Source organism: Parasteatoda tepidariorum, chromosome 5 (genome assembly GCF_043381705.1).
Source record: "Parasteatoda tepidariorum isolate YZ-2023 chromosome 5, CAS_Ptep_4.0, whole genome shotgun sequence".
Taxonomy (NCBI): Eukaryota; Metazoa; Arthropoda; class Arachnida; order Araneae; family Theridiidae; genus Parasteatoda; species Parasteatoda tepidariorum.
In genome coordinates, this window is record NC_092208.1 from 26,916,423 (window position 1) to 26,942,967 (window position 26,545).

Sequence of the window (26,545 nt, forward strand, 5' to 3'; positions counted from 1 at the left end):
CACTTCTCAATTAAATATTATCATGTTTTTAGGGCATGAATCTGAATTGAACAACCTGATAATGCTCACTCTGGTTATTGTTTCAGTTTTTAAAAGCGCTATCTGAGCCATTCGGGGAGTTGTAATGAGGCTTTTTTTTGGTGCCGTGTAAGAGAAATATATATATAGATTACTCTAATTATTCAAATACATACAGTTGTAAAGAAATTATTTTTTCAAAATTAAATATTTAAATTCTGGTTTATGTGAACGATAATAAACTACTCTAATAAATGAAATATTATTCACTTCATGGACTTTCATGATTAGGACATTCATGAACACGGTAAAAATAACTTATTAAATTAAATATTAAAATTACTTGCATGGACAAGAAAAAAAGTTAGCCAATGTATTCATGAACAAGTGCTTAAAATTACAAATGCAATGATTTATATTTAACAAACTAACCTGATTAGAAGGTTTTCCATCATCTGTTTCACCTTTGCCACCATTTTTAAGCTTTGTCTAAAAAAAAATAATAAGCTTCAAATGAGGTACTGTTATAAAAGGATATTTTCTTGCTAGTAATGAAAGCATGTGTATGTTTAAACACAAAAAAAGCTAAATAAAAACCATACCTTTTTTGTTGAATAAGAAGAGTCACTATCTTCTTGAGGTTTTCTTTTTGAAACCTAAAAAGGGAAACATGCTATAAATGAAACAATTTACAATGGCTGCTGTTTAACAAGATCATTTGTTGGTAATTCTAGTAAGCAAACACCAGATGTAGTGTGTACCAACTAAATAAAGCTACAACGTTTTTTCTTTTTTGCCACAACAGGGTGCCAAGTAATCAAATCGCACAGTAACAATTCTCAATAAATTTTGGACATACAGAACTACATCAAATGAAACAAGATCGAGGATATTCAACTCAAAGATTAAATCACTACCAGGGTGAGTAGCCAAATCCCTCAACAAAAAATAAGCATGTTTAAAGTACTTTTTAAGCACTCAAAAATATTTTTAAGCACTATATACATTAACAAAATGCAAAATAATTTTCAAAGGCTTTACATGATCACGATAAAATAACAAGTTTCTGACAAAATACTCTTTTCTTGATTATATTACCCACCATAAAAAGAATTTTTCAGTTCGATTTCAGAGGGTGGAAAATGCAGCTTAAAATACAGAATATCTTGCAAAATGCAGCACAGTTGCACATGAGAGTGCAAGAATCTCAACGAACCCAGCTCATTATTCACTCCCAAGTATTTCATCAAACATTAAATTATTGCAGCTATCATACGTTATGGATCGACGGCACGCCAAAATGGATTGTGGTTGAATGAATAGTGAAAACAGAACATTGTGAAAACCACTTGTGCAAAATACGAAATTTGAAAAAAATCTCATTTTTGACAAGTTAAAATTAAACACTTTTTAAAACACCCTATGAAAAAAGCACCTTTAAGGGTTTTTAAAAATCGAAAATAAGCACCTTTAAGCACTTTTTAAAAACGCTATGCACCATGACTACTTCTATAAAGATCAGAAACCTGGTACAAATTGAAAACAATTACAAATAAGTTATACAGTCTCTAATCAACAAATGTTTCAGAAAAATTCTTAATATATAATGGTCTCAGAAAATATTTCACAATGAATTATTCATAATCAGAAAAAGCAAAAATCAATAAAGTTAAAAATCAAAAAATGGAAATGGCAGTAGATTAGACGCACTATCAAAATACAGGAAAAATTTTAAAAAAACAACAACTAGGTGCTAGACTGTACACCCTAAAGTAAATGGAAGAGTAAACCTAAAATAACATGACGCAGAGCTATTATGAATGAATAAAAGAAAATAAACCAAACATGGAAAATAATAAAGTGCTTGGTCACCAACAGGATGAAATTGAAAGTCAGGACAAAGGCCCTATGCTCCTTACGAAGTAATGAAGTATAAGAGAAGAAGAGAGAGCACAAAAAAATAATAAGAACCAAACTTATATATTTAGAAAGTCTATATCTCTGAACACATATTAACAAGGAGTACGTCACCTACTGCTCAACCTAGTGCAGAAAAAAAACAGAGAGAAATAGTGTCCCATCAAAATGAAGCTGCTTCTGAATAATGCTAATATATCTGTCATGCTTGTATATGAATTGAAATATCGGATGTTTCACATCAACATTAGCATCAATGTTATTCCAAATTTCAATAATTGCAGCCTTCATTTCTGCAACAAACTGAAACTGCTACTTTTTGGTATATTAAGTTCTACTGATAGCTCGTATGCTTTTCTTAGGGATATAAATTAGATTAAAGGGCAAATCATTCATGGCATGAACCTTTTTTTTCAAAAACCAACACTGAGAAGATTTTACAACCTAATTGGAGGCATTGTCCTGCTGTTAAATCCCACTTGGGATACCAGCTGTGCAATGGCAATAAATAAATTTCTAGAATTTGTTTGATTATCAGCAGCCTGTAAATAAGTCGAATTTTCCAACAAGATAAGGCCTACATTGACATTAGAAAGTGGTGGGCTTCAAAGCGGAAGGTTTTGAATAATAGGGTGCATGGTATAAATACCTCACCAGTTTTTCTGACCTATATCCCCCAAGAAACATAAGAGCTATCCTCAATAAGACTATATATACCAAAAAGTAGTAATTTCAGTTTGAGGCAGAACTTAAGACTCCCATCAATGAAATCCGGACTAACGTTGATGCTAATGTGAAGGACTATTCTCAATAAGATTATAAATACAAAAAAGAAGCAATTTTTAGTCTTTGACAGTAATGAAGACTGCCATCATTAAAACTTGACATAATTTTGATGGAATTGTGCTCCTGGGATAGGTAAATATTATGTAAAGTAATATATCTTAAGTCAAATAAAAAATATGGCAGATATTTGATTATAAAATAAAGTGCCTTCATTTCGTTGGAACACTATCTTACCCCTTTTTTTAATTGTTTGATGCTTTTTTCCTTTCCAGGTAGAGTAGAAAGTGAGCTACTCCTTTTAAATATCTGTTTAAATATAGACTTTTATAACACCTGTTTGGTTTTCTTTGTGCCTACTTAGTTGGAGCATACGGTATTTACATCAACAAATTATACATATTTATTATTATTTACTAGAATTATTTTCATAAAATAAAATATAAAAAATTGAAACAATATATGATTACACAAAAGTTCCATCAATTCTACAAAAGATTTAAATAATAATTAGAAATACAGATAAGGAATTTCATTGAATAAAATTTGCTTATAAAAAGAATTACCTGCTTTTTTGCGGTTGGACTTTCATCCTGTTTCAATTTTTTGCTGGAAGGTGATTTTGTATCTTTAACAGGTGACTGAAAAAAAGGAAATAGTAAAATAAACATTTTAATATTAATAACATTTTATAAATCTCAAAAAAATATTATGTTAACAATAAGGAACGTTATTAGAAAGTAATTCAGAGTCATTTTTTGATAATACCTAATAAAAATGATAGATTCAACTTTTATGAAAAAAAATATATTATTTAATTATTTATATCTAAGTAATTATCTAGAACCAGGAATGTGGCTGTGAAAATCAAGAAAAACAGGAAAGAAATATATGAAATAAAAAATATATTGATAATAAAGTAGGTAAATTCAAACTTCAAAAAGAAATATTTACCTTTTTAGTATTTTTTGTTTTTTAACCCAATACAAATAAATGCACACAAGATAGTAAAAAGCATGATAAAGAGAAAACAAAAATGAAATATAAAAAAAAAGAGTTTAATTAATATATTTGAAAAAAAAAAGCTAAGCAGAATTTTGTGTATATAGCAAATTATTGGCTAACAATATTTATTTTAACTGTTGGTTTATCAGAGTGACTATATATATATAATACCATATAAAAATAATTTATTTAAAGATTTTTAAGCTTCTAACAAGAAGATTAGTGTATCGTTACGCTTTTAGATCATAAAATATACACAAAATATCTTTTAACAATGGAATGTTAGCAGCATAAAAATTTAATATTGTAAGATAATATTCATGCATATAAAAATTATTAATACAGATATAAAAGAATTATTTGGGAAAATTCACCATAAGAACTTCAGTTTAATTGAGAAAAAAAATTATAACTTTAAAAAAATTAAGTAGTGAATGATTCTGTTACAAGTTGCATTTAAAAACTCCTATATTTTGAGCATTTGAACTCAGTCGTTATCAATCCATAGATTTAAAGCTTTTTTTCATTTATGTCTATGCAGTTTGAAAAGTACATTGTAGAAAAAAATAGACAGTGTATAGATTTTTTAACATAACAGAAATATGACAAAAAAATGAAAAATGATAAAATGGTTTATAATAGCTCATTGCTGCATATTAAAATAATCAAATAATTATTTTCATTAAACTAGAAGATTTTGTTGAAGTTGCTAAAACTATCATTTCTATGTCCTAAAATAACAACATTCAAAAGAGCTCTGGCAATAAAATTGCTTGGTGTAATTTCTTTTCAGTGACAAATTAATATAACTGAAATGCAATGTTACATTTATTCTAAAAGCAGTTTCAACCCTATTTATTGTCTTTTTTTCACTCAACATAATCAAATTTACTAAACAAATAATTTAATAAGTAGAAATATGATACACATTAACTATGCATACAATGAAATTTTTTCAAAAAAAAATAGTAATTAGTTAGCAAAAAATTACATGGTTTGTAAGAATATCAAAAATCATACATTTTAAAGACATTATTATTAAAATAGTTTAATCAAATAGATTTCTGAATAAAAAATTTAAAATATAGCATGGGATGGGTAAGGCTGAATAACTCTAGGAACAAAAGAATAAAATTATTTTTACAATTGTAGTAAATCAAAATAATCTTTCATAATAAAAATAAAATATACTTCTTTTTAGACAGTTGACTTTTTCTGCAAAATGCATCAAAATTTTAAAAACAAACAACAAAAAAAGGTACAATTGATAAATTTGACCTCATGACTGATATTTACATTGAGTAATAAAAACTAATAAAAATTAAAGAGATTGGGTTGCAAATGAAATGGTAATACATAAATTATGATTTTTAAAAATATCGACTTTTAATTTCCTCTTTATTATTTAAAAAAATGTGCACTAAAATGGAGACATTGGAAAATAGTTTATTTATAATTTACGGTTAATTTTCTTAATTCCCATTTTTAACAAGGGGCATTAAATTTATTATAATAATTGTTATCTAAAAATCCTAATAAAAGTAAGGTTAATCAAATATATATTTAGATGCTACAAACAATCATTCCATTCAGTGCAGACTAAAGGAAAAGAAAAGCTATATTTTCAATTATACAGCAATATGCAGCACAGAAAGTAAAAACAGGTTAAAAACAGGAGAGAGACAAGGGTAAAAACAGCATTAGCTAATAGAAATCAATTGTCAAATAATAATAACAAATGTTATTTTACTTTTTAATTTCCTACACAACACTGAAAATTAGTTTAATTGTCAGTAGTGCAAAAACTATAGTATGCTTAAACAATCTTTTATCTCTGCTTTCTTCATGTTTTAACTTCAATGAAGTTGTTAGCAATAATGAAATAATTTTCTTAATTTGTATTTAAGTTTTTTATGCCACAAAGATTTAACTGATGCAAAAGACAGCATAGATTTGCCATAAATATTCCTTTAAAAATACAATAATAAAACAGTGAATATTGTTTGTTACAGTAATTTACCTAATTATATTAATAATTTATAAATAAAAACAATAAGCTGAGTAATAAAGATCTTTACCTTTTCATTAGAGCTGCTACTGCCTTCATCTGCAGCATTATTCTGTTCATCATCTTCATTATATGTCAAGCCTACAATGTCAGATGTCTGTTTTGATATTTTATATAGATCCTAAAAAGTAAAAATGAAGCATGAAATACAAATATATTATAAATAATAGAATAAAAATAATGGCCTCGTTAAAATAATATCATTTTACAAACATAAAAAAAAGCCCATAACTTTCACAACAGAAATAAAACCAACGAAAGAGAAACATACTAACTTAGCATTATCAAACTTTTTTTCTGACTTATCACTCTCCTCACAGCAAAATAAATGCACAGTTTAATTCATAACACTTATTAATATAAGTTTTTACGAGGTAAAGCATAAAAATATTTTAATAAAGTTTGAATACCACGCTTTCAAAATACAAAAATTTTTAAAAAAAGATAATGAAAGATTTTTTTGTAATACAACCTCCTGGACTACACAAGCAATGAATTACACAGTTTTGATAAACATTTAACTTCCATGTACAAAGAGTAGCATTAAGGTTTCCTTAAGTTATAAGTAGAACTAACTCTAAAGATTTTATTAATATAAAGAATGAATTTAAGGATTTTTGTCTTACAAATGAAATTTTGAATTAACTTTTCCATCATTTTTATATACATAATAGATTTAATTTCAGTACAAAAAATATAATTAGCAGGATTTATCTCAAAGAAACTGAAATAAAGAGATGAAAAGTACTAATTTTATTTTTTCAAGTCAATAAGAAATTTTTTTAATTCTAGAAATAATTAGTTAATAATTGAGACACAGAATACTCTGACAAATGTAAAATATAATATACCTCAAGTTCTTCTAAATTAGTTGCCTCTTTCCAAGTCTTATCACTACGCACTTTTGTCAAACGTGGGAATCTGATTGAAATTCCCTTAGCAGAATGAATATCAGTTTGAGTGAATTCTGCACCAGTTATTTCCCATACTGAGGATTTCTAAAAAAAAAATTAACAAAAATAATTCATTATCACAACAATAAATTATGCATATGAGAAAAAGATAAACAGAGGCATAACCAAAGTGGCATCCAATGGTCATAATCCCTCTGCAGAGTAAAAAAAAAAATTCTAAGAAATTATTTTAAAAGTAATTTTTAAAAGATGTGTACAATTGCTTATTTTCATACATATTTATTCTAACTTTTAACACTAAATTCTAACTTTTGTCAAATTTTCATACATGAAATTCTAACAAGACTAATCATTATCTATCATATACAATCCAGTCATCAATGTATATTAGATACAGACTTATGCAAATAAAAGTGTGAAACAATATTTCAGAAATAATAATCAATTTTAACTAATTATATAAAAAGTACCTCATAAAGATAAACATAAAAATTGCGATATCACGAATTAATCAAAATATTGCATTCATAAAATTATTTCAAAAAGAATTCAGTTTATTAGAAAAGGGTAAAGTAGAAACTTCATTAGAAAAGACTAAAATAAACTGGAAACAAATGTTTTATTATAATGCATAAATAGCATTGAAAATTGTCTAGATCCATCTTGTAGTCAATATTTTTTTTTTTGGTAACAAAGAGATGTTAACAAAAATATTTACATATAAAATTTATCTGTACAAATTTAATCTGTACAAAATAATATATTTATTATACATTAAAAATAGTTAGTAATAATTAAAAAATATTCTAAAACCTGCGTTATTCAATAAATTAAACCATTAATTGTTAAAAGTTATAATACAAACTTATAAAGTAATGTATATAGAAGCTAGAAGCATAACAATAAATTTAAAATAGACAAAGATTATAATTTGCCCGAAGCTAAAAAGGTCACTTAGAAAAATGTTAATGTCTATATATAAACAACATTTGCAAATAATATGTCACAAACATAAAGAATTATAGATTTCTAAAATAAAATTAAAAAAATCAGCTGTTTTTTTTTACCTTAGGATCAAGAACAACAAAATCTGGAACCATTGAATCATGAATATTTAACCAGCTAGGGACTTGTGTACGATCCTAAAATAAATATCATTGTTTAAAATTCCATTAGGTCCTTAAATGAAGTGAAAAGGAAAAACTATTTCAGATAAACTATACCCTGCCAATTTTCTTCATGTTTGGTTCAAATTTCTTCTGCAACTTTTCGATGTCATCTTCTGTGAGACCATTATGAACTTTGGTGACAGTGCAAAATTTTTTAGTTTTTGTATCATAGCATCCCATTAAAAAAGTTGACATATTCCCTCCTAAAATTACAAATAAAGTTTACATATTTCAATAAAAGATGATAAAATACAAACAATATAACAAAAAAAAAAGAAAGCTTAGAAGCATTGGACTAGAAAAGCAATATAAATTAATATTTAACATGGACTAAACAATAAAAGTGAGCATTAAAAAAAAATCAAATATTGCTATAGAGATTTTACAGATTTGCTGAAAATAATAAATAAATGTGAATCTGTTACTTCATCACAGTAATTAAAAAATGTAAAATTATTAAATGAGATTCATTTTTACAAAAAAGTCCTTATCCTGAAGGTAAAGCTACAAGTCTGAACCTTCTATTTAAATCGTGGATGGTACCAAAGTTCATGAACTATCGAATTTTACAACATTTATAAATTTCTAGCATTAATCATTAAAATAAAAAGGCATTCGTTTAAAATTTTAATTTCTTAGATACTTCACATTACTTATTTTAAAAACTACAATTTTGCTTGTTGAAAACAGGATGTTCTTATCACACACAAAGATCAGAAATATTAGAACAAAATGCTAAAAATCACGTCACAGAAGGAGAAAACATTTTTATGAGGAAAATTAGGTTTATCAGGACAACTATGAATCCTGAGACATTAAGAAATTTTACTTAAACATGAAAGCTTGATGCTATTATTTTTTAACTTTAACAAATACAATTTATTTGTAGATGTAAGAAATAATTAAGCTTACCAAATTTTCCAGTGCCATAAAATGCTCCAAGAATAATAAGATCAGCAGTGTCAACCATATTATCATCTTTCAAATAATCTTTCTTAATTTTAAGCCAATGTCTCTTACCAGGTTCATAAACACCCTAAAAACATATGAAGCTGCTGATTATAATACTATAAAAATAAATAAAACATATAACTATACTACGAACTTTTAAAAAATAATAATAAAATAATAAATGTAAAAAATACATTATCAATTCATTTACAATATTAATGAATTTTCATGCATACAAATTTGGATAATTTAAAAAAATGCTATCCTCTTTTGTTACATTAAGGACATTAGAATCATAAAACCATAGAAACACAAAAGTTGCATAAACGAAGAAAAAAACAGCAATTATGGTGTCGTTAAAAAGAATTATTTAAGATTAGTTTGTGATAAAAAAGATAAATAAATTATATAAAGATAAATTATACACAATGAGAAAAACATTAAACTTGCATATAGTAAACAATTAGCAGCTGGTGTTTTTAATAAATTTATTCAAATGCAAGCAATTCTCTTTGAACAAGACAAGAAATTGATTTGTATATAGAAACCAATTAACAGTTAGTGCTTTAAAAATAAAATGAGTTATCATATTTTAAAAGAAAATTATATGAAAAAAGAAAGTAAAAAACATAGCATGAAGAAACTAATATAAACATAAACTAATATGAACAAACAATTTATGATAATGAGAAAATTTACAAGAAAATTTTAGAACAAGAGTATTAGACAGTGTTTAGTTATAAAAATGAAGGAAGTTAATTTTAGTGCATTTTAAAAATAACAAAAAACACTTACATCTTTACCTTTTACAACAACTCCTTCTAAGCCTTGCTTGAAAACAGATCTTATAGTCCCTTTCAATTCTGCCATTTTCTAAAACAAATTCCATTTAATTGGCATTTAAAATTGAAACAAATTCAATTAAACACTTTATCATGATAAAAACTTCAAGAAAACCCTTTGTTAATTATTTTAATGAAATGTTTCTAATTTTTAAATGAAATAATACAGTTTAGGCAATAAACATCAAGTTTTTAAAAATTTCAGATCAAAATACTTGCATAGGAAAGCTTGAACATTAAATCAAAATATATAATTATGAGTGATTAGAGTATAATACTCGATATCAAAGAACTATTTGAAAGAAAAAAAGAAAAAACAGTTTTTACAAGCATGTAAATCAAATCTAAATAGACATTATCAATTGAGCTAAAAATACAATCATACATTAAATAATAAATCAAGTATTAAAATTAACGAAGCTTCAAAGGTAAGAACAGTTAACTCTAATATATTACAGAAAAAAATTGTGAAAATTGAAATACATTTCTCTCTATACATCATATTTTGTAGTGTAGAAATCAGGCATATTTCGAGCATATTTTTGTTAATCATCTATAAACTAAAGATTTCAGCTATTAAACTAAAACTAAACTTAATCCCAATGCAACATACTTCTAAGGCAGAGGTGTCAAACTCAATTTCGCAGAGNATTAATGTAGAAATAAAATTCCAAAAAACATATAATATAATAAAAATAAAATATATTAGTAAAATGTGTAAAATTTAAAAGATTTTATTTCTTAAAATATGTTTTAAAAAAATATCAATGAGCAAAAAATTTTATATTCAAACATAAATATAAATAAAAACATAATATCTATATACTAAATGCATTAGAAGTTTAGTAAAATTCTTAAAACTCAAAAAAAGACCATTAATTATAACTTATATAATTTAAATCTTCAAATATTGCAAAAAACTCTGTTAATTTTCATTCTATTAACAAGCAAATGTAAGTAGGTGCCATGTATCACTAAAATTCTAAAATATATTCACTTAATAAACATTAATTTATAATAATTCAAGAGTTTTATGAGGGAAGGTTGCTAAGTAACATTTAAAACAAAACAAAAAGTTTTTAAAAAAATATTTATTTTAATTCAATTACACAATATTGATTCATTTTACTAAGTCACTAGATGTTAGAAATCTCAGTGGAAGATGCTAGTATATTTCAGGTCTAAGAACTTTAGATTCAGCAGCAAATTAAAACATCAGGATAGGAACAACTTAAATGCGATTTTAGTTATTTTTAAGTTTAAGGGCAAAAAATAAAAGTAAAGAATAATATTTATTTCCTCTATCCATGCATTAATTTTAAATCTGATCTATTTACTATAATGTCACTTAGAACACTCATTCTTCACTAAGCTATTCAATTATAATTTTAATCCCACAGAAATGATACTTTTTTTAAATTTTATAATTTAATTAAAAATATATGTTTACTTCAAAATATGTTGAATTTTTTTTTACAAACATGTTATGTAAATATACAGGAAAAAGTAGTATATAAATTATTATGAGCTATAAGTAAACATTGCCAGAATATGGCTTGCAATCTAAAACTAAACTCAGCGGCGCGACAGCCCATAGAGGACCAAGACCTACTGTGCCCATCTCAGCTTTCTTGACCTTGGGCTCTGGGGTGCAGGAGCAGATATTCCGGTCAGGTGGTCAGCCAAACGCGGAATTCCCAGTGTTTAGTTCCCAAGCATGCTTGGTACTCATTTATTGACGCATTGAAGGGATGAAAGGCTGAGTCAACCTTGCCCGGCCCGAGGATCGAACCAGGGACCTGTGGCACGACAGCGCGAAGCACTACCGCTCAGCCACCGGGCATCGATGGCTTGCAATCAGGAAACAAAATTATTTTAAAAATTGCCTAAAATAAATTTGCAAATTATCAACCTGATAATTATAATAGTCATATATGTTTTGGTGCATTTATGCTATGTGACAATATATAACATTTAATAAGTAAGGATAAAGTGCTACATTTTTATATAGTACAAGTTTAAAGCTTGAATAAGCTAAAGTATGCTTATAAATATATAATATTTTTTTAATACTAGCAGAAAAAATAATAAATTATTAATAGGTAGATCAGTTGAAAATGAACTTTAAAAAAACACTTATTATAAAAACAGCTGTGAGATTTCAGACAATAGAATATTTAAAATTTCGTAAACAGTGATTGGTATAAATAAACATGTATATATTTTAATGGAAGAAATAAAACCACAAATAAACACAGCAAAAAACCCACTTTAAAACCGTTTTAAAATAAAGAGCATAGAGCAAAATTTGAAAAACTTTAAATAGCATAAAAAAAGCCACAGAATTTCCGTTTTTGCAACGTTTTTATTAAGAAAAAAAAGCATTTATTATAAGGTAAAAATATATTATCTCATAAAAATTACATATCTGTTTTATATAATCAACGAACATTGTTAAATTTTGTTTGAAATATCACATTTTGCTTGCAAAAAGCAAAGCATTCCCTTATTGTGTGCTATAAAGATTAAATCTCAATTTTTCTTGTAAAATGGCAAAATTTATAAAAAAGAGTTTACTTTACTCTAATTTACCTTCTTTTTGAAGAAAAAATATAATTAAAATTAAGAAAATTGACAAAAAACTCTCTGAATAGCATATTAAATAAAATATAAAATAAAAATTCCTGTTATAATGATGTTTATTCAGGGTGCGTAGCCAAATCTTTGAATCAAAAATAAGCACTTTTTAAAAACTTTTTAAGCACTTTACAAAAATTTTCAAGCACTCAAAAAACTCATATTCAATCAATGATATTATTGAAAAACAAAAACTTCTTATAAACAGTTTTAGCGTTAAAAAAAAACCCAAAAAGAGACGGGCGTAAATTGAAACAATCAGTACTTTCCCACATCACTGAGTGAATTCAACTTGACCCTGAACTCAGAACAAAAGTACCCTTACCCCCTACTTCAAAAAAAGTGTTAGAAGTAAAATAAAATAAACAAGAACAAAATTAAAAAGAAAAACATTTCATAAGGATCTGATATTCTCTATCCGAATTGGAGCACTCGGGTTTCGGTTTCAAGTGTGCGCGCATGCGCAAGTCATAACGTGGGAAGGACATGAAGTGCGCGTGAATGTTTACGTAGCAAACTCCCCATTTTTCGTGAAATGCATGGGATCCACCAGATATCACTGAAGGGGGAAAAAATTATTCGGAAAAAAAGCACTTTTCAAAAACGCCAGCTGAAAAAAGCACCTTTAAAAGCTTTTAAAAACGAAATCCCCAAAAAAGCATCTTTAAGTACTTTTTACAAATGCTACGCACCCTGTTATTGAGAGCAATAACTTTGTATGATAACGTTGAGACTATAAAAAAAGCATGGAATCTAACAATTGATAGTCAGGGAAAGAAGAATTGTTCACATGAATGACTTGAAATTCAATTCACAAGATCATAAAACTCACATATAAAAACAGAAGATAAGATAAGATTTCACAATTTCATTACATGTGCTGAAATATAATGTAAGTAGAAGAAAAGAAATTAAAAGAGGAAAAAATAATTAGTTCTTTTTTTAAAAGAGGAAAAAATAATTAGTTCAATTGAAATATTTTGATAGGTTATAATAAATTTCTTTAAAAAACTTTGCTTATGAAACAGAAAAAACATCTATACTTTAAAACTATTAAAAACAAATGTAGTATCATAAAAAAATTTCTAAAGGAATAAGTTTTCATTAAAAAATATTTAAAGTATTTTTTTGAAAAAATACAATTCAACCAAAAAAAAAATTTTTTTTTAAAAGAAGAGCAGATTTAAAAAAGATTAATACAAAATATATATACTCCTGTTCCTGTAAATATACCAAAAAGTAATCTGATCTTTTAGTTCATTTTTTAAAATAATTTCCCAAACCTATTTGTAATTGGTACCTTTTTAAATAGTCAGTCAGTTCACTTTTTGTTTTTTTCCTTAACAGATAAAAGTAGTAGCACAAATGTCCCCCATTATTAATATTTATTTTGCAGAAATATAGTTCTGTCAAACATAATATTTTAATAATAAAAATCTTTATATTTGTTTCTGAAATCAAAGCAATGTGCATATTTTAAAGAATAAGATAACAAAACTAATAATACGGCTCATATAAGTAAATATTTACCACTTTTTTTTCACACAGCTAATATGCATATACCACTTTTTGTGGTTGAGCAATAATGGGTTAAATTCAAAAGGCAAGATATAAGTTTTTATTTTGTTTTTCATTTAAAATTTCTTAAAATAGATAGAGTTAAATTTTAATCCAAACTTACAAAGATATTGCCTTAATATATAAAAATTAAAAGTTTTATTACCAAAGTGGTTTGTAAACTTAAATTAATATGTATTCAAACAAAACATAAAACAAATTTAAGTCTATTCAATTAAAATAAATTTTTACCTTGTGAGCCATGACAGGCTTTAAACTTCGGCTGAAGTAGCTAAACTCGTTACCCTTTTTATGAAGCTGTACTCTTTCTCCATCATATTTAATTTCGACAAAAAACCCGTTTGGACACCTTTTAAATACATCTTCGTAAGATTTACATGCCATTGCCTATAAATGAAAATCTAGTATTAAATTTGAACACATATGCAATTAATTAAAATAAAGAAAGCTATTCAAACAATTTCTTAATTTTTGATAGAGCCATTTTTTGTAAAAATGATATGTAAAAATATTGTTGGGCTTGGTATAGATTTATAAAAAGAGATTCATTTAGCTTATAATCAAAAGTTTTTTTTTCTATTATAAACCGCTCTAGAGGTATGTGGCAAACAATGGCAAACTTTCAGAAGCATGAGTTAAAAAGATAAATTTTCTGTTGACAATCTTAAACCCATCTAGAACAACCATTAAAACACCTAAAAGCTTGACTCAATTTTTTATTTTCATAAAAAGTTTGCCTCTTCCTTAGAAAATATTAATTTTGAAACAATAAAAAGCAAAATGTGTTGACCTCAATAAACACAAAGCAGACACACAAAAATTATGAAAAATGATAGCAAATAACAAACTTACAAGCATTGGTAAAACAGGAGTCATTAATGAACTTTGAATCACCAAATCTTTTTGAGAGCCTGTCCCTGAATTTTGCTTTACTGAACGATTAATAATATCCTTCAGATTTCTAGAAGCTTGAAATGCTGCATAAGCATCAGGATGAATAGATTCAAGACTAAAATAAAAATAATGAAAAAATATTTAAAAAATTTCATTTGTAGCATTTTTGGGGCTCATAGTATTATGATTATTATTATCGAAAAATAATCAGGACAATATATATACATAAACATGACCCTTTTTGGAGCAGCATAAATATATAAGACTATTTTAGAATGAGTAGATGATAAGCTAAATAAAAAGAAAAAGTTTTTCAACTTCAGTATAAAAAGGTGAATTTCATTGCAAAAGAACAAAAGAATAAAATGTTTTTAATTTCAGAATAACTTTTGCTTAGAACATAAAGTTTTAAAAACTTTCTGTAAAATTTTATTATTGGAGCACTGAATATCTCATAATAATTTGAGATTAATATATATATAAAAAAATTTATACTGCAGTTTTTTAAAAAAAATAACCAGTATAAGTTAGATAACATTCCTTCCTACCAATATTTAACTGAAATTTACAATTAAGCTCAAGATTTCTTTAATCAAATTAATTTAATATAGGGTTTTAAAAATCTCAAAACAGAAACATAGTAAAAATGCAACTTTGCACGGAACTAATTCAGATCATAATCCTTTAATTCACTATTTAAAAATTCTATGATAAATTTTCTGTATTGTTGATTAAAATTGACCATAAATTTGATCATAGGAATCTATTATAAATCGATCTTTTGAATCTATCATAAATTGGTCATTGGAATCAAACATTAAAATCAATCATTTGAATTAATCATTGGAATCAACCAATAAAATTATACGTCTGAATCCTATTTAAAATTATGTAAGGGTCCTTAAGTTTGAACAATCAAATTTTGTGATTTTTACTTGTACTATTGATTAAAATAAAAATATGTTGAATTAAAAATTCAACTCCTTCCATTCGTCAAGACAATTATTTTATAATTTACATTTGTTTTCCTAGAAAATGGGATGTTCTAAGCACACATAAATATCAGGAATATTAAGAAAAAATATTTTTATCTGAAAAAATATGAACATCATGACAACTACAAACCCTGCACTTTGTAAAGTAGAAAAACATATATCCAATAAAACTTGAATTAAAAGTTTTCATTTGCTATTGACAGTCCTCACACTTCTATTATTCCTTTCTTCACTTTATTTATATATTTTATTTAACTTTAAAAATATATTGTTATTCAATAAATGAAGACTATAATGGTAGTGAAGACTATAATGGTAAGTGAAATTTTTGTGCAAAATTAATTTAACATGCCAAATCTCAATAGATGAAAGTACTATTGTCAGTTTCTTAGCATGAATGAGGAGGAAGGTTTTAAGTGCAATGGACAACAAACAATCAACAAGCAATCTTAGAATGTTGCTCATTTTGCAAAAAATAAAAAAGTCAAGAGAGAAGAATTTGCAAATGTTATCAATTGGAAGCTTACTGACAAGAAATTAAGAAGCAATCTTTTATTTTCTACTCTCATTAAAAAACGTAAGAGCAATTTACTTAAATTATTAACAGCATTTAAAGCTTTAATAAAATCATCTCTTTAAATTTAAAAAAAAATTCTTTTTAATTAGAACAAAATTTTTTATATATATTTCATTCATTTGCTTCTGATGAACAATCTTAAACAAATTGAACATCAGCATTTCTGTGCAATCTCAAGTATCATGAGAAAATATCTGAGAATAAGCAAGAACAAAGAAATAAGAATTTTTTAAAGCTTAGTAATAAACATTATTTGCATGTTTTGTACATTTTTCTTGTATTTTTGCATGTACATGATCACAATTAAGTTTACAAATCAAAAAATACAAAAAACATTCATACAAATATTTACATTTAAATAATCTTTGTAATATTTATTATGTATTTTTGCTACAGTTTAAAATTGATAGTTTGAAGCATTTAAAAAAAAACATGATATACATTTTGAAGTTTATAAGCACACCAGATTTTTTAAACAATATTAAATGAAGACGTATGTTTTTTTTTTCATAATGGTATATATTCATATGTTTGCAAAGTAACAAATTTTATCAGCCTAGATGAAAATAAAAAATGATATTAAATGTTTTTCTTTAATTGGTAATAGTAAATAGCAAAAGTATTATTATTTTTTAAACTATGGTCATATTGTTTATACTGCACGTAATTAGCTGTTATATTTAATATACAGTGTTTTCTGGACACACTTAGTAAAATACTAATACATAAAACAAAGCTATAATAAAAATCAACCAGAAATCAACTGAAATAATATATAAAACTTTATAAATAGAAACTTCTATACTTACACTGGTTTTGGACCAGCATTTATTCGTAAATCATGTTTCAAAAATCTAATAATCATTTTTAAATCATTCCCAGTACATCTAGAATAATAATATACAAATTAAAATGTGCAGAAAAGGAAGTTACTGTGCAAGTTATAGTAGTAAACAATTATATAATGTTACAGTCATAAACAGCATCGCAAAACATTTGAAAATTTTAGGAAAGTTTTGTTTTTAATGCATTATTTGAATGTCATGAGGAAGAAGAAATAGGTTACTAAATTGAAAAGAAAATTATTAGGGAAAAAAATGCACATTAAGAAACAAAAATTTCTAATCAAATGCCAATCATTTGAGTTCTGGATACTAAGCACTTTTACAAAAGTAAAAAAAAGTATCCATTCTATAAAACTGAATTACATAAAAAACTCTTTTGTTTTTTTAATGCATTTGAATCATTTGATAAGGCACACAAAGTAAAATGCTTTGGGGTTTAATTCCAAAAGAAACGTAAATATAATACTTTATAAGTATTTTAATTAAGGAACTTAACAGGAAACAATGACATGCCACAAGTATAAAGAAATTGAGTTTCAAAGAATTAAAAAAACCTGTACAATATAACATACACTTTTAGTACACTTTGAGAAGGTTATATTCTTCAGAAATGCCCGACATATAAACAAAATTAAAATTGAAAGAAAAAAAAACAGTTTTTTATATATTTTCTTTTAAAAAATTATTGCATAAAATAGTATTTAATATTATTGCACTTACTGATATTCAATATTACTGCTATTAAAATAAATTTTATAACTGAATGGAAAGTTTTGTGAGTTTTTCCATTGTGGTAAAATATTTATACATGAATACAATTCAATAAAATTTTACAAGATAAAGGAATATATATAGTGGAACATCAACTTTATGTTTTTCATTGTACTAGCATTAAAAAATGCACAAAGCATTATAACGTAAAATGAGGGTAAAAAAAAATTAACGTACATTTTTCAAAAATTTACATTCACAAGGTGAGCTACAAGAAAAAAAGTGTTATCTTTAAATAGTTTTTGTTTTGATACAATAACAAAATTATACATCTCTATTGTTAAACTATTGCTTGCAAATTTTCTTTATAGTTTAAATCCGCAAATGTTCCAGAGTTTTCATGCTTTCAAACTCATGATCTGTTGTGGGTATATCCTCCTTTATTTTTTGCTCATCTTCATTGTTTCCATAGCAATCATCGGGAAGCAGAAATTAAATCAGGTATTGAAGAAATTGAAAAGTAATGCGGTATGAGTAGTGTCATCAATTCCATTCCGCCATTTTATTTTGAAGGACCAATGTTCTGATTGGATACCGAGTGGCCTAATTAAACCCCTTTGCAAGAGATTTTAGTGGACAAAGCCAAATGCTATAGAAATCAAATCCAGAGTTTTCGGAAAAAATTTTTTTTACTTCAGAAGCATTTTGCAGATCACTGGAATCACAAAATAATGATTACCTAACCAGTTGATTGGTTTATTCCAAGAGCCAATGGTTGAAATTTGTTAGAAAAAAATTCACTCGTAAATTTCATAATTTAAGCTCCCATATTTCCTTTAGCCATATTTCCCGGGCTTTGCCCTTCTTACCACACTTATGTCTTTGACTCAAAGGAGAAATATCATCTCACTAACAAAAGGTGAATAACGTAGAATAGAAATCAGAAAAGCTACAAACAGCTAATAAACAAGTCTCTAAAAAAAATTTAAAAAAATCTCAGAAAAAGTTTGAATGATAAGTAATAAATTTATAGAGAAAAAAAGTGATTTTGATCTGTTAGAAAAACTTATAAAGCAAGAATTTCTTACATATGGTAACGTAAACTCTGGGATAATTTCACATTATAGGTAAAGGTAATTTTCCCAGACCAGCATAAAATAATCTAGAAGGAAGGGATAACATACGGAACAGACAACATAAAACTGGGGTTCCACTGTATATATTTTTAAATAATTGTTTCAAATAAAGTTCAAAATTAAATTTTAAAAAATACTTCTTTGCAATTTCCGTTAAAATAGAAGATTGGTCGAACTCTCTGGAAACTTGAGACAATCTATGCAAGTATTTATCAACCTAAAATGCAAATTGTAAAATGTATATAATATAATATTCAGATTAAAATACATTTATAGAAATGCTAATGTATATATTTTTATAGTATAAGCACCTATACTTCAAAAATGCAATGGCAAGCATTTGGGCGTATGGTATTCAGAAAATTTATTCTATTACTCACAATATAAAAAAGTGCTTTTATGAGAAACTGTGACGAAAATATAATTTTAAAATAATAAATAATTGTCACAATTTAATTTTTTATTATAAATCAGTAATAAATTTTAAGACCACAATACATGAAAAATATAAATATCTTCTACAATGACAAATTATTGAAATGATATCTAAAATGGCAAATATGTTAAAATTTTGAATATAATTGTTAATATAGGTGTATCAAAAAAAAGGAATTAATAAATAATTTTAACTTTCAAAGTTATAAAATATAACGAGTATGTATCAAAAATAACAGTAGGTACTTTTTAATTATGTAAACTAGCATTATTCTAGTATATTACATTTATTATAAATAGTTTCTAACATACAGAAACTGAACTATTATAAATTGTAATTTATTTATATTAATATTTAAAAATTAAAGCACCATAAAAAATAATTTAAGTAATTTCAATGAATAATTCACTTGGTAAACCCTGGCATGTCCCACAATTCTATTCCATTCCAGACAGCCCTCCTTTTTTTTTCCTTCTCCCTCCACCTACAAATCTTTATTATTTCTAATCGTCAATAATATCGTTCTTCGACTTTTTCTTTGGGCAGCCTCTAGGCCTGGTTTCCAAAGGTGTCCAGCTGATGAAGCTGTAATTATTATCTCTCCTTTCTATGTGTCCAAGCCATGAGAGGCGCTGGGATTTGATAAAGCGAACAATATTTTTTCGGTTTATGATTTTCTCAATTTATAGGTTGGACCTAATTCTCCTTTCGCCTCTTTCATTAATAGGTCCTATTATTCTCATCAGGACCTTTCGTTCAAACACCAGAAGGTCATTTTCATATTTTTTGGTCATTGTCAAGGTTTCACTTTTATATGTCACAACTCGTCTGATAATAGTCTTATGAAGCTGCATTTTTAAAAATTTTGTACGTAATTTATATTTCAAAAGTTAACTGTGTAAAAAGAATGACTGTTTCCTTTTAAGAATTTTTACACATATTTCTTCTGAGTTACTTCCTGAATCAGTGATGATGGGAGCCAAGGTAGGTGAAACTATGCACTCTTTCAAAATCAGATCTACAGTAATTTTGTTATCTGATCAGTTGTAGTCTTACTTTTTTCCCTGTACTTTGCTTTTACAGCATTATTTTTAAGTCTCACATCCTCTGCTGCTCTGATTAAGCATCTAGCGATGGAGGTCAAAGCTGATGTTTTTCTACTTAGAATCACCGAATCATCAGCAAAAGGGCAAATCTGTGATGTTTTGTAGCAGTTGTTTCCTCTTAAGTCAAGTTGTCGAACAATATGTTCCAGAATCGAATTAAATAACAGGGATGAGATCTTTATTCATTATTTGACACATATCAAATCAGGATTTTGAGAACAACTTTTATTTTTCATGGGTTGTCTAAAGTTTTACTAAAATATTATCTATAGATTCTACGGTATAAAACGTGTTATGAGAACCTAACATTTTAACTAATTGCCATAGAAATAAAGATTTCACAGCCACATTGAGCTTTACTTCCTTTAAAAATTAATCGAACTAGTAGTTAAATAATATTAAAAATAGAAAATGGAAATTTAAACTTAAGCTATCAATTTAAAATAAATTAGATAAACTTGTTTATTAAAAATTTTTTTGTTTAGTTTCAAATATCTGTGTGCCACATTTGAAAAGTATCAAAGAAAATTTTTTAAAAAATGAAATTGAATATAAATTAACAAAATAGATAGTTACATCTTGCAAATAAAGAGTACTTTTATTAGCTGGAGGACAAGCACTAGAATCCTCAAAAAAAGTGCTAATTGTAACTGCAACATCTCCAGCAGAGTCCCCCTAAAAAGTTTAAATTTGAAAATAAACATAAAAAAATGAAAGATAAAAATATATATAAATTAATTTAAAAATATACATTTTGAGTTTCTTAATTTGGCTGTTTAATAAACTATTTTCCAAATAAAAAACCAAATGCACTATATGACAGTGTGCAAATAACCACTCAAACACTTATGAGAGGCTCTTATATAAAATTCAGCATTTAGGAGTAGTATAGTCACATAATTTATGAGAAGTGCTGATACAAAGTCTGGCATTTATGAGTAGCATTGTCCTAGAGTGGTCAAAAAATATCATTGATGTTCTTAGAATATACAATATGCAAAATAAAATTTTAAAAAATTCAGAAACCTTAAAATAACTTTCGATCTAATGACTTATCTTGTGATTTTTATGGCCTAGGACTTAAGCTGGGACTTGTAAGAACCTAACATTTAATATGCTAATTAATTAGTGCAGACAGTATTTTAAGTTATGAAGTAAAAAAGTACTTTCTCTGAATAAATGTATTTTCATCTAATTTGGATTACTGATTTGGACTTAAAAATATAGGAGATGCTTTATAACTGGAAAATATGGTCCCAATAGTTTAACTCTTTAAAGACCGAAGCAGTGGAAATTTTACCACCGTTAACATCCTCAGTTTTTCAGAAGAGAAAATTCACAAATGAACTCACCCTCTTTGTTGGGGGTTCTCTTTAGTCATTTGCTTCTCAGCAGGTCATTTGCTCCCCCACGTCACTAATAAATCAAAGGCGTGCTCTACTTGTCAGTGAAACTTCATGGCATTCAAACTGACAATCGGCTTGCTTATTTTTTCCCCTTGGAACGTTTTTCTNTATGAGAGGCTCTTATATAAAATTTAGCATTTAGGAGTAGTATAGTTACATAATTTGTGCTGATACAAAGTCTGGCATTCATGAGTAGCGTTGTCCTAGAGTGGTAAAAAAATATCATTGATGTTCTTACAATATACAATATGCAAAATAAAATTTTAAGAAATTCAGGAACCTTAAAATAACTTTCGATCTAATGACTTATCTCGTGATTTTTATGACCTAGGACTTAAACTGGGACTTGTAAGAACCTAACATTTAATATGCTAATTAATTAGTACAGACTGTATTTTAAGTTATGAAGTAAGAAAGAACTTCCTCTGAATATATGTATTTTCGTCGAATTTGGATTATTGATTTGGACTATAAAATATAGGTGTCTTAAAACTGGAAAATATGGTCCCAATAGTTTAAAATGGTGAGTGGTTGAAATCTTGAGCCCCTAAGTGAAAGTTTCCCTATTCGCATATATTATCGCAAAAATATTCAGATATATAACTTCACTATGCATACAGAATTCATGAAGTTAATCAAAAACTTTTTGCTCGAAATTATAAAGCTTCTTTATTCAAAGAAAATTCCACATAAAATATTTTTATCACATTTTTTCAAATTACTAATGGTCACTAAATTTAGATCCATAAAGTTTACAGATTTGAAAGGAAAATCAAACAAATAGCAATATTGTTGATAGAAAAAAACAAGAGAGAAAAAAAATAGAGAGAAAAAAAATAGAGAGAAAAAAAACTGTGGTGTCTGATAGTAAAATTATTCAGTGTTATACAGAGACAGGACAGAGCTAAGATTATTATTTTAAAAAATTGCATTTAGTTTTCAAGAGTATCAAGGTATACTGTCATGTCACAGATCTTAGGTAATAAGAAATAAATTTTATGGTTAAGGCAAGAAATGATTTCTTAAGAACAGCCACGTCCATTACATTCTTTAATTTTAGATTGAAGAGTGCAATTAACCAACCAGTGCAATTAACCAATGCAACCAACATTTAGTTTGAAAAGCATGTAATAAATTCTTTAGAATTAAAAATTATATTTGGAAGATGACTAAAATTTATTTTAAGAATTGGCTTGAATTAGACTTTTAAACCATATTTTGGAAGAATGTAAGAATTCAATTAGTGCCAAATTGTTAACGACAATCAAATAAACTTAAATGGACGAAATGAAATTGACAACAACTGCAATAGTACTTTTATACAAATATCCGGATAATTAACAATGATTTACAGAAAGAAAGAATTAAATTAATCATTATTATCAATTTTAACACAAATATCTCATGTTACAATAGAAATGTATCATATATTTAAACCAAAGTGAAGCATGATTAAGTGAGGTATTTATGAAATTTTCAAAATAAAATTTTAGATTAAAAGACTCAAACTTCTAATTAGTAAAAAATTATATAAGTCAATCAATAATAAAAAAAATGCAGAATAGAGATATTATGTAGGATTATGTTCAATTGTACCAATCCAGATTATTTTTAAATGAATCCCTTTTCAAATTTTAAGAGATAAGAAAAATTTAAAATTATGACACAACATAAAAATTCATTTTTTTAATTACTACTTTTTCTGATATACCAAATTAAATTTAATCATCAATTGATGTAAAAAATAAAAGATTAAAACAATTGCTTTTAAACCGTTTGATCCAATTAAAATATACAACTATACTATTAAGAATATGCAGAAAGAAACAACAAATGAAAAATAACAATTTGTTTTTGTTTTTAAAATTGAAATAATGTACACATATAAATAAATTTATTGCCAAGAGTCTCACAAAAAAAAAAATTTCTGTAGCATACGATACATGAATGCTTTATTGTTTTCAAAAGGCTTTGCCATAAAAGCAGGGTATGGTTAGATCAGCAACCCATACGTTTTCTTGTCGTGTGAGTTTAATTATAACTACAGAGTTAAATACTTGGCAACCATGATATTAAATGAATGTAATAATCAATTAAATATAAAATTGGATCAGATCAAAAAAATAGATGAAATTAACTTCAAATTACTTAATAAGCTTCAAAATTTTACACAAACAGCAGAGAAAAAATTACTAGGTATTTAAATTTAAATACAGAAAATTTAAATAAACTTAAATACAAATAAATCAAAAATGAAATTAATAGAATAATTAATAGAACATAATTTGAGCTGTGCTATCTTTCTCTATTATCCAACTACTAAAATTATAAATAAAAATGTATGGTGCATAACAGAAGTATAAATTTATCAGCATTAAGCAATTTATGTAAAGATGATATTAAATGTAACCACAAAAGTTTTTTTCTTTTGAAATTTTTAATATTTTTAGTAACCTTTACTAAATAGAAATAATTACTAAATGAATCATATAAAATCAGAAGCATAATTTTACCTCTTCAAAATGTTCCATCATCTCTTCAGCTGAGCACCTAAAGATCTGAAAATATCCCACATATTAAAAAGATTATTAAATATCTACATTAATCACATATTAAATATCCCACATATTTAAAATATCCCACAATTAAAAATACATAAAGAATTTGTACAAATATATATAAAAAGTAAAATAAAATAAATGAAACTTACCCCACTAAATAATTTGATTATTTGTTTTGTTTGAAGATTATATACTCGCTTTTCAACCATAGGCAAAAGCATTTTTGCCCACAAATACAAATTTCCTTTAAAACCATCTAAAAGAAAAAAGAATATAATTACTTAAATGTAGCAAATTTATCACTAGTTGACATCCAGAAAACAAACAGAAATACGATAACAGCAGGATTCAGCAAATGATCCATTGACGGTGTTGGATTTTTTGAGGGTGTATAACGTCATAGACCTGGTCTATCACTGTTGGCCAATGTGGGCATGCAACAACAACAACACGATAACATATAAGAAGTAAATTTTGAAAGAAATGTTAAGTGAATTTCCTTTGTACTCAGCTGTGAATAAAAAGATAACAACAAACATTTCTTTACTCAGAAATAAAGTTCAGAAGCATATTAGTAGTATAGTACTTTAATTATTTCCAACTTGAACAGCACAATGGGCTATCAGCAATAGTCAAGGAATCCCTGAAAATTATACCAAAAACATGCCATCACAATTCTAATCCTCTGCAGAGAGGATGGCTTCCCCAGTTTTGTAGCTCAGTAACCTATGTGTGAAGGCTAGCATTTTAGGGTAGGATATTTTCAGGGATAATTGTGACAAAAAGTGAAAATCTCTGAAAATTTTATGTGCAAGATATCATACCATACATGGTTTTGTAACATAATTTTTTTAAATAAGATTTATAATTAAATTACCGACCAACAAAGAATAGAACACCTTTAAAGTAACTAATTTAAGAAAAATCTTAGCTCTTGCAAGAATCCAAAGCAGTTCCAAACATTCAAAATTTGCTAAAAGTCATTAAATTGCCAAAATCACATTATGTAAACGTCTTGTTTAAAAAAATGCTTACAAATTTAAATTTTAGAGTGCAGAATTTAATGAAAATTTCGTCGAATTATGTTCTTGATGAGCGAAAGGCTTCTAATTTTTATACCCGGGAGGAAAATATGATAACCACAGAATTGCGGGCTACACCCTGAATACAATCCCCCCTGCATTAATGAAGACTGATATCGTACAACCTCGGTCCCTCAGCAGATTGATTAAAGTGATCACCCATTCATTGACCACAGCCAGTGATGCTTAGTCTTGGTGATATGCTGAGAAATGAATCTTATTATTAGTCCAGATAAGATATGCAGCAGCCTCAAAGCAGTGCAGCATATTTAAAGTAACTTATATTATGCAATATTAATGTATTTCGCAGCCATTGTTTATCTAATTTTCTGTTATATATTGTGTACTTTACACATTGTATACTTATAAATTAGAAATAATACCTGTTTGACACACTGCAAATTCAATGTGTGGTTCATGAACTACAAATACAATTATCCTCACTTTACCGTTACTTAAAAATAATAGATGATGCAAACCCACATTTCTTCACTTAGTACATTACATTAAATCTAACATAAACTCGAAGCTATTAACATATAGTACAGCCATTATGTTGTATTTATTGTAATAAATTTTAATATATCATATGCTTTTTCAGGAAAATTTGTTTTTATAAAGCCAAATATAGTATGAGAATTACCCGAATGAAAAGTAAACAGGTATCATAGTATCAGAAGTACAGTAACTATAGTGGTGTTTCATTCAGGGTTAAAAGGGTAGGGAAGAGAAGTGCATTACAGATTGTGAATAAATAATTAAACGAGTGCATTAAAGAGCGTTTGACATTAAGGTAAAGTTGAGCTAAAAATAATGTGTCCAAAACAGAGCCAAACGATATAATAATCTAATTTTCAATATCAAAAATAGTATTTATTAACTCCAATCATTTCACCAACAGCAGTAGTAAATCC

At 26.4% G+C, this 26,545-nt stretch overlaps 1 protein-coding gene across 1 annotated transcript in view; it reads right to left on the minus strand.

The window, feature by feature from the left end:
- The window catches only part of LOC107457382 (DNA ligase 3), a 99,063-nt gene that overhangs the window by 67,759 nt on the left and 4,759 nt on the right, over nucleotides 1-26,545 (minus strand). Inside the window, exons 5-20 of the mRNA XM_043041195.2 lie at nucleotides 24,699-24,805; nucleotides 24,502-24,546; nucleotides 21,159-21,257; nucleotides 19,178-19,257; nucleotides 17,158-17,235; nucleotides 14,735-14,891; nucleotides 14,114-14,269; nucleotides 9,621-9,698; nucleotides 8,787-8,910; nucleotides 7,929-8,077; nucleotides 7,773-7,847; nucleotides 6,643-6,789; nucleotides 5,802-5,912; nucleotides 3,285-3,359; nucleotides 621-674; nucleotides 451-507 (exon numbers count right to left, since the gene is read on the minus strand). Coding sequence (XP_042897129.1) covers nucleotides 451-507; nucleotides 621-674; nucleotides 3,285-3,359; nucleotides 5,802-5,912; nucleotides 6,643-6,789; nucleotides 7,773-7,847; nucleotides 7,929-8,077; nucleotides 8,787-8,910; nucleotides 9,621-9,698; nucleotides 14,114-14,269; nucleotides 14,735-14,891; nucleotides 17,158-17,235; nucleotides 19,178-19,257; nucleotides 21,159-21,257; nucleotides 24,502-24,546; nucleotides 24,699-24,805 — 1,592 coding nt within the window. The remainder of the gene's footprint in view (nucleotides 1-450; nucleotides 508-620; nucleotides 675-3,284; nucleotides 3,360-5,801; nucleotides 5,913-6,642; nucleotides 6,790-7,772; nucleotides 7,848-7,928; nucleotides 8,078-8,786; nucleotides 8,911-9,620; nucleotides 9,699-14,113; nucleotides 14,270-14,734; nucleotides 14,892-17,157; nucleotides 17,236-19,177; nucleotides 19,258-21,158; nucleotides 21,258-24,501; nucleotides 24,547-24,698; nucleotides 24,806-26,545) is intronic.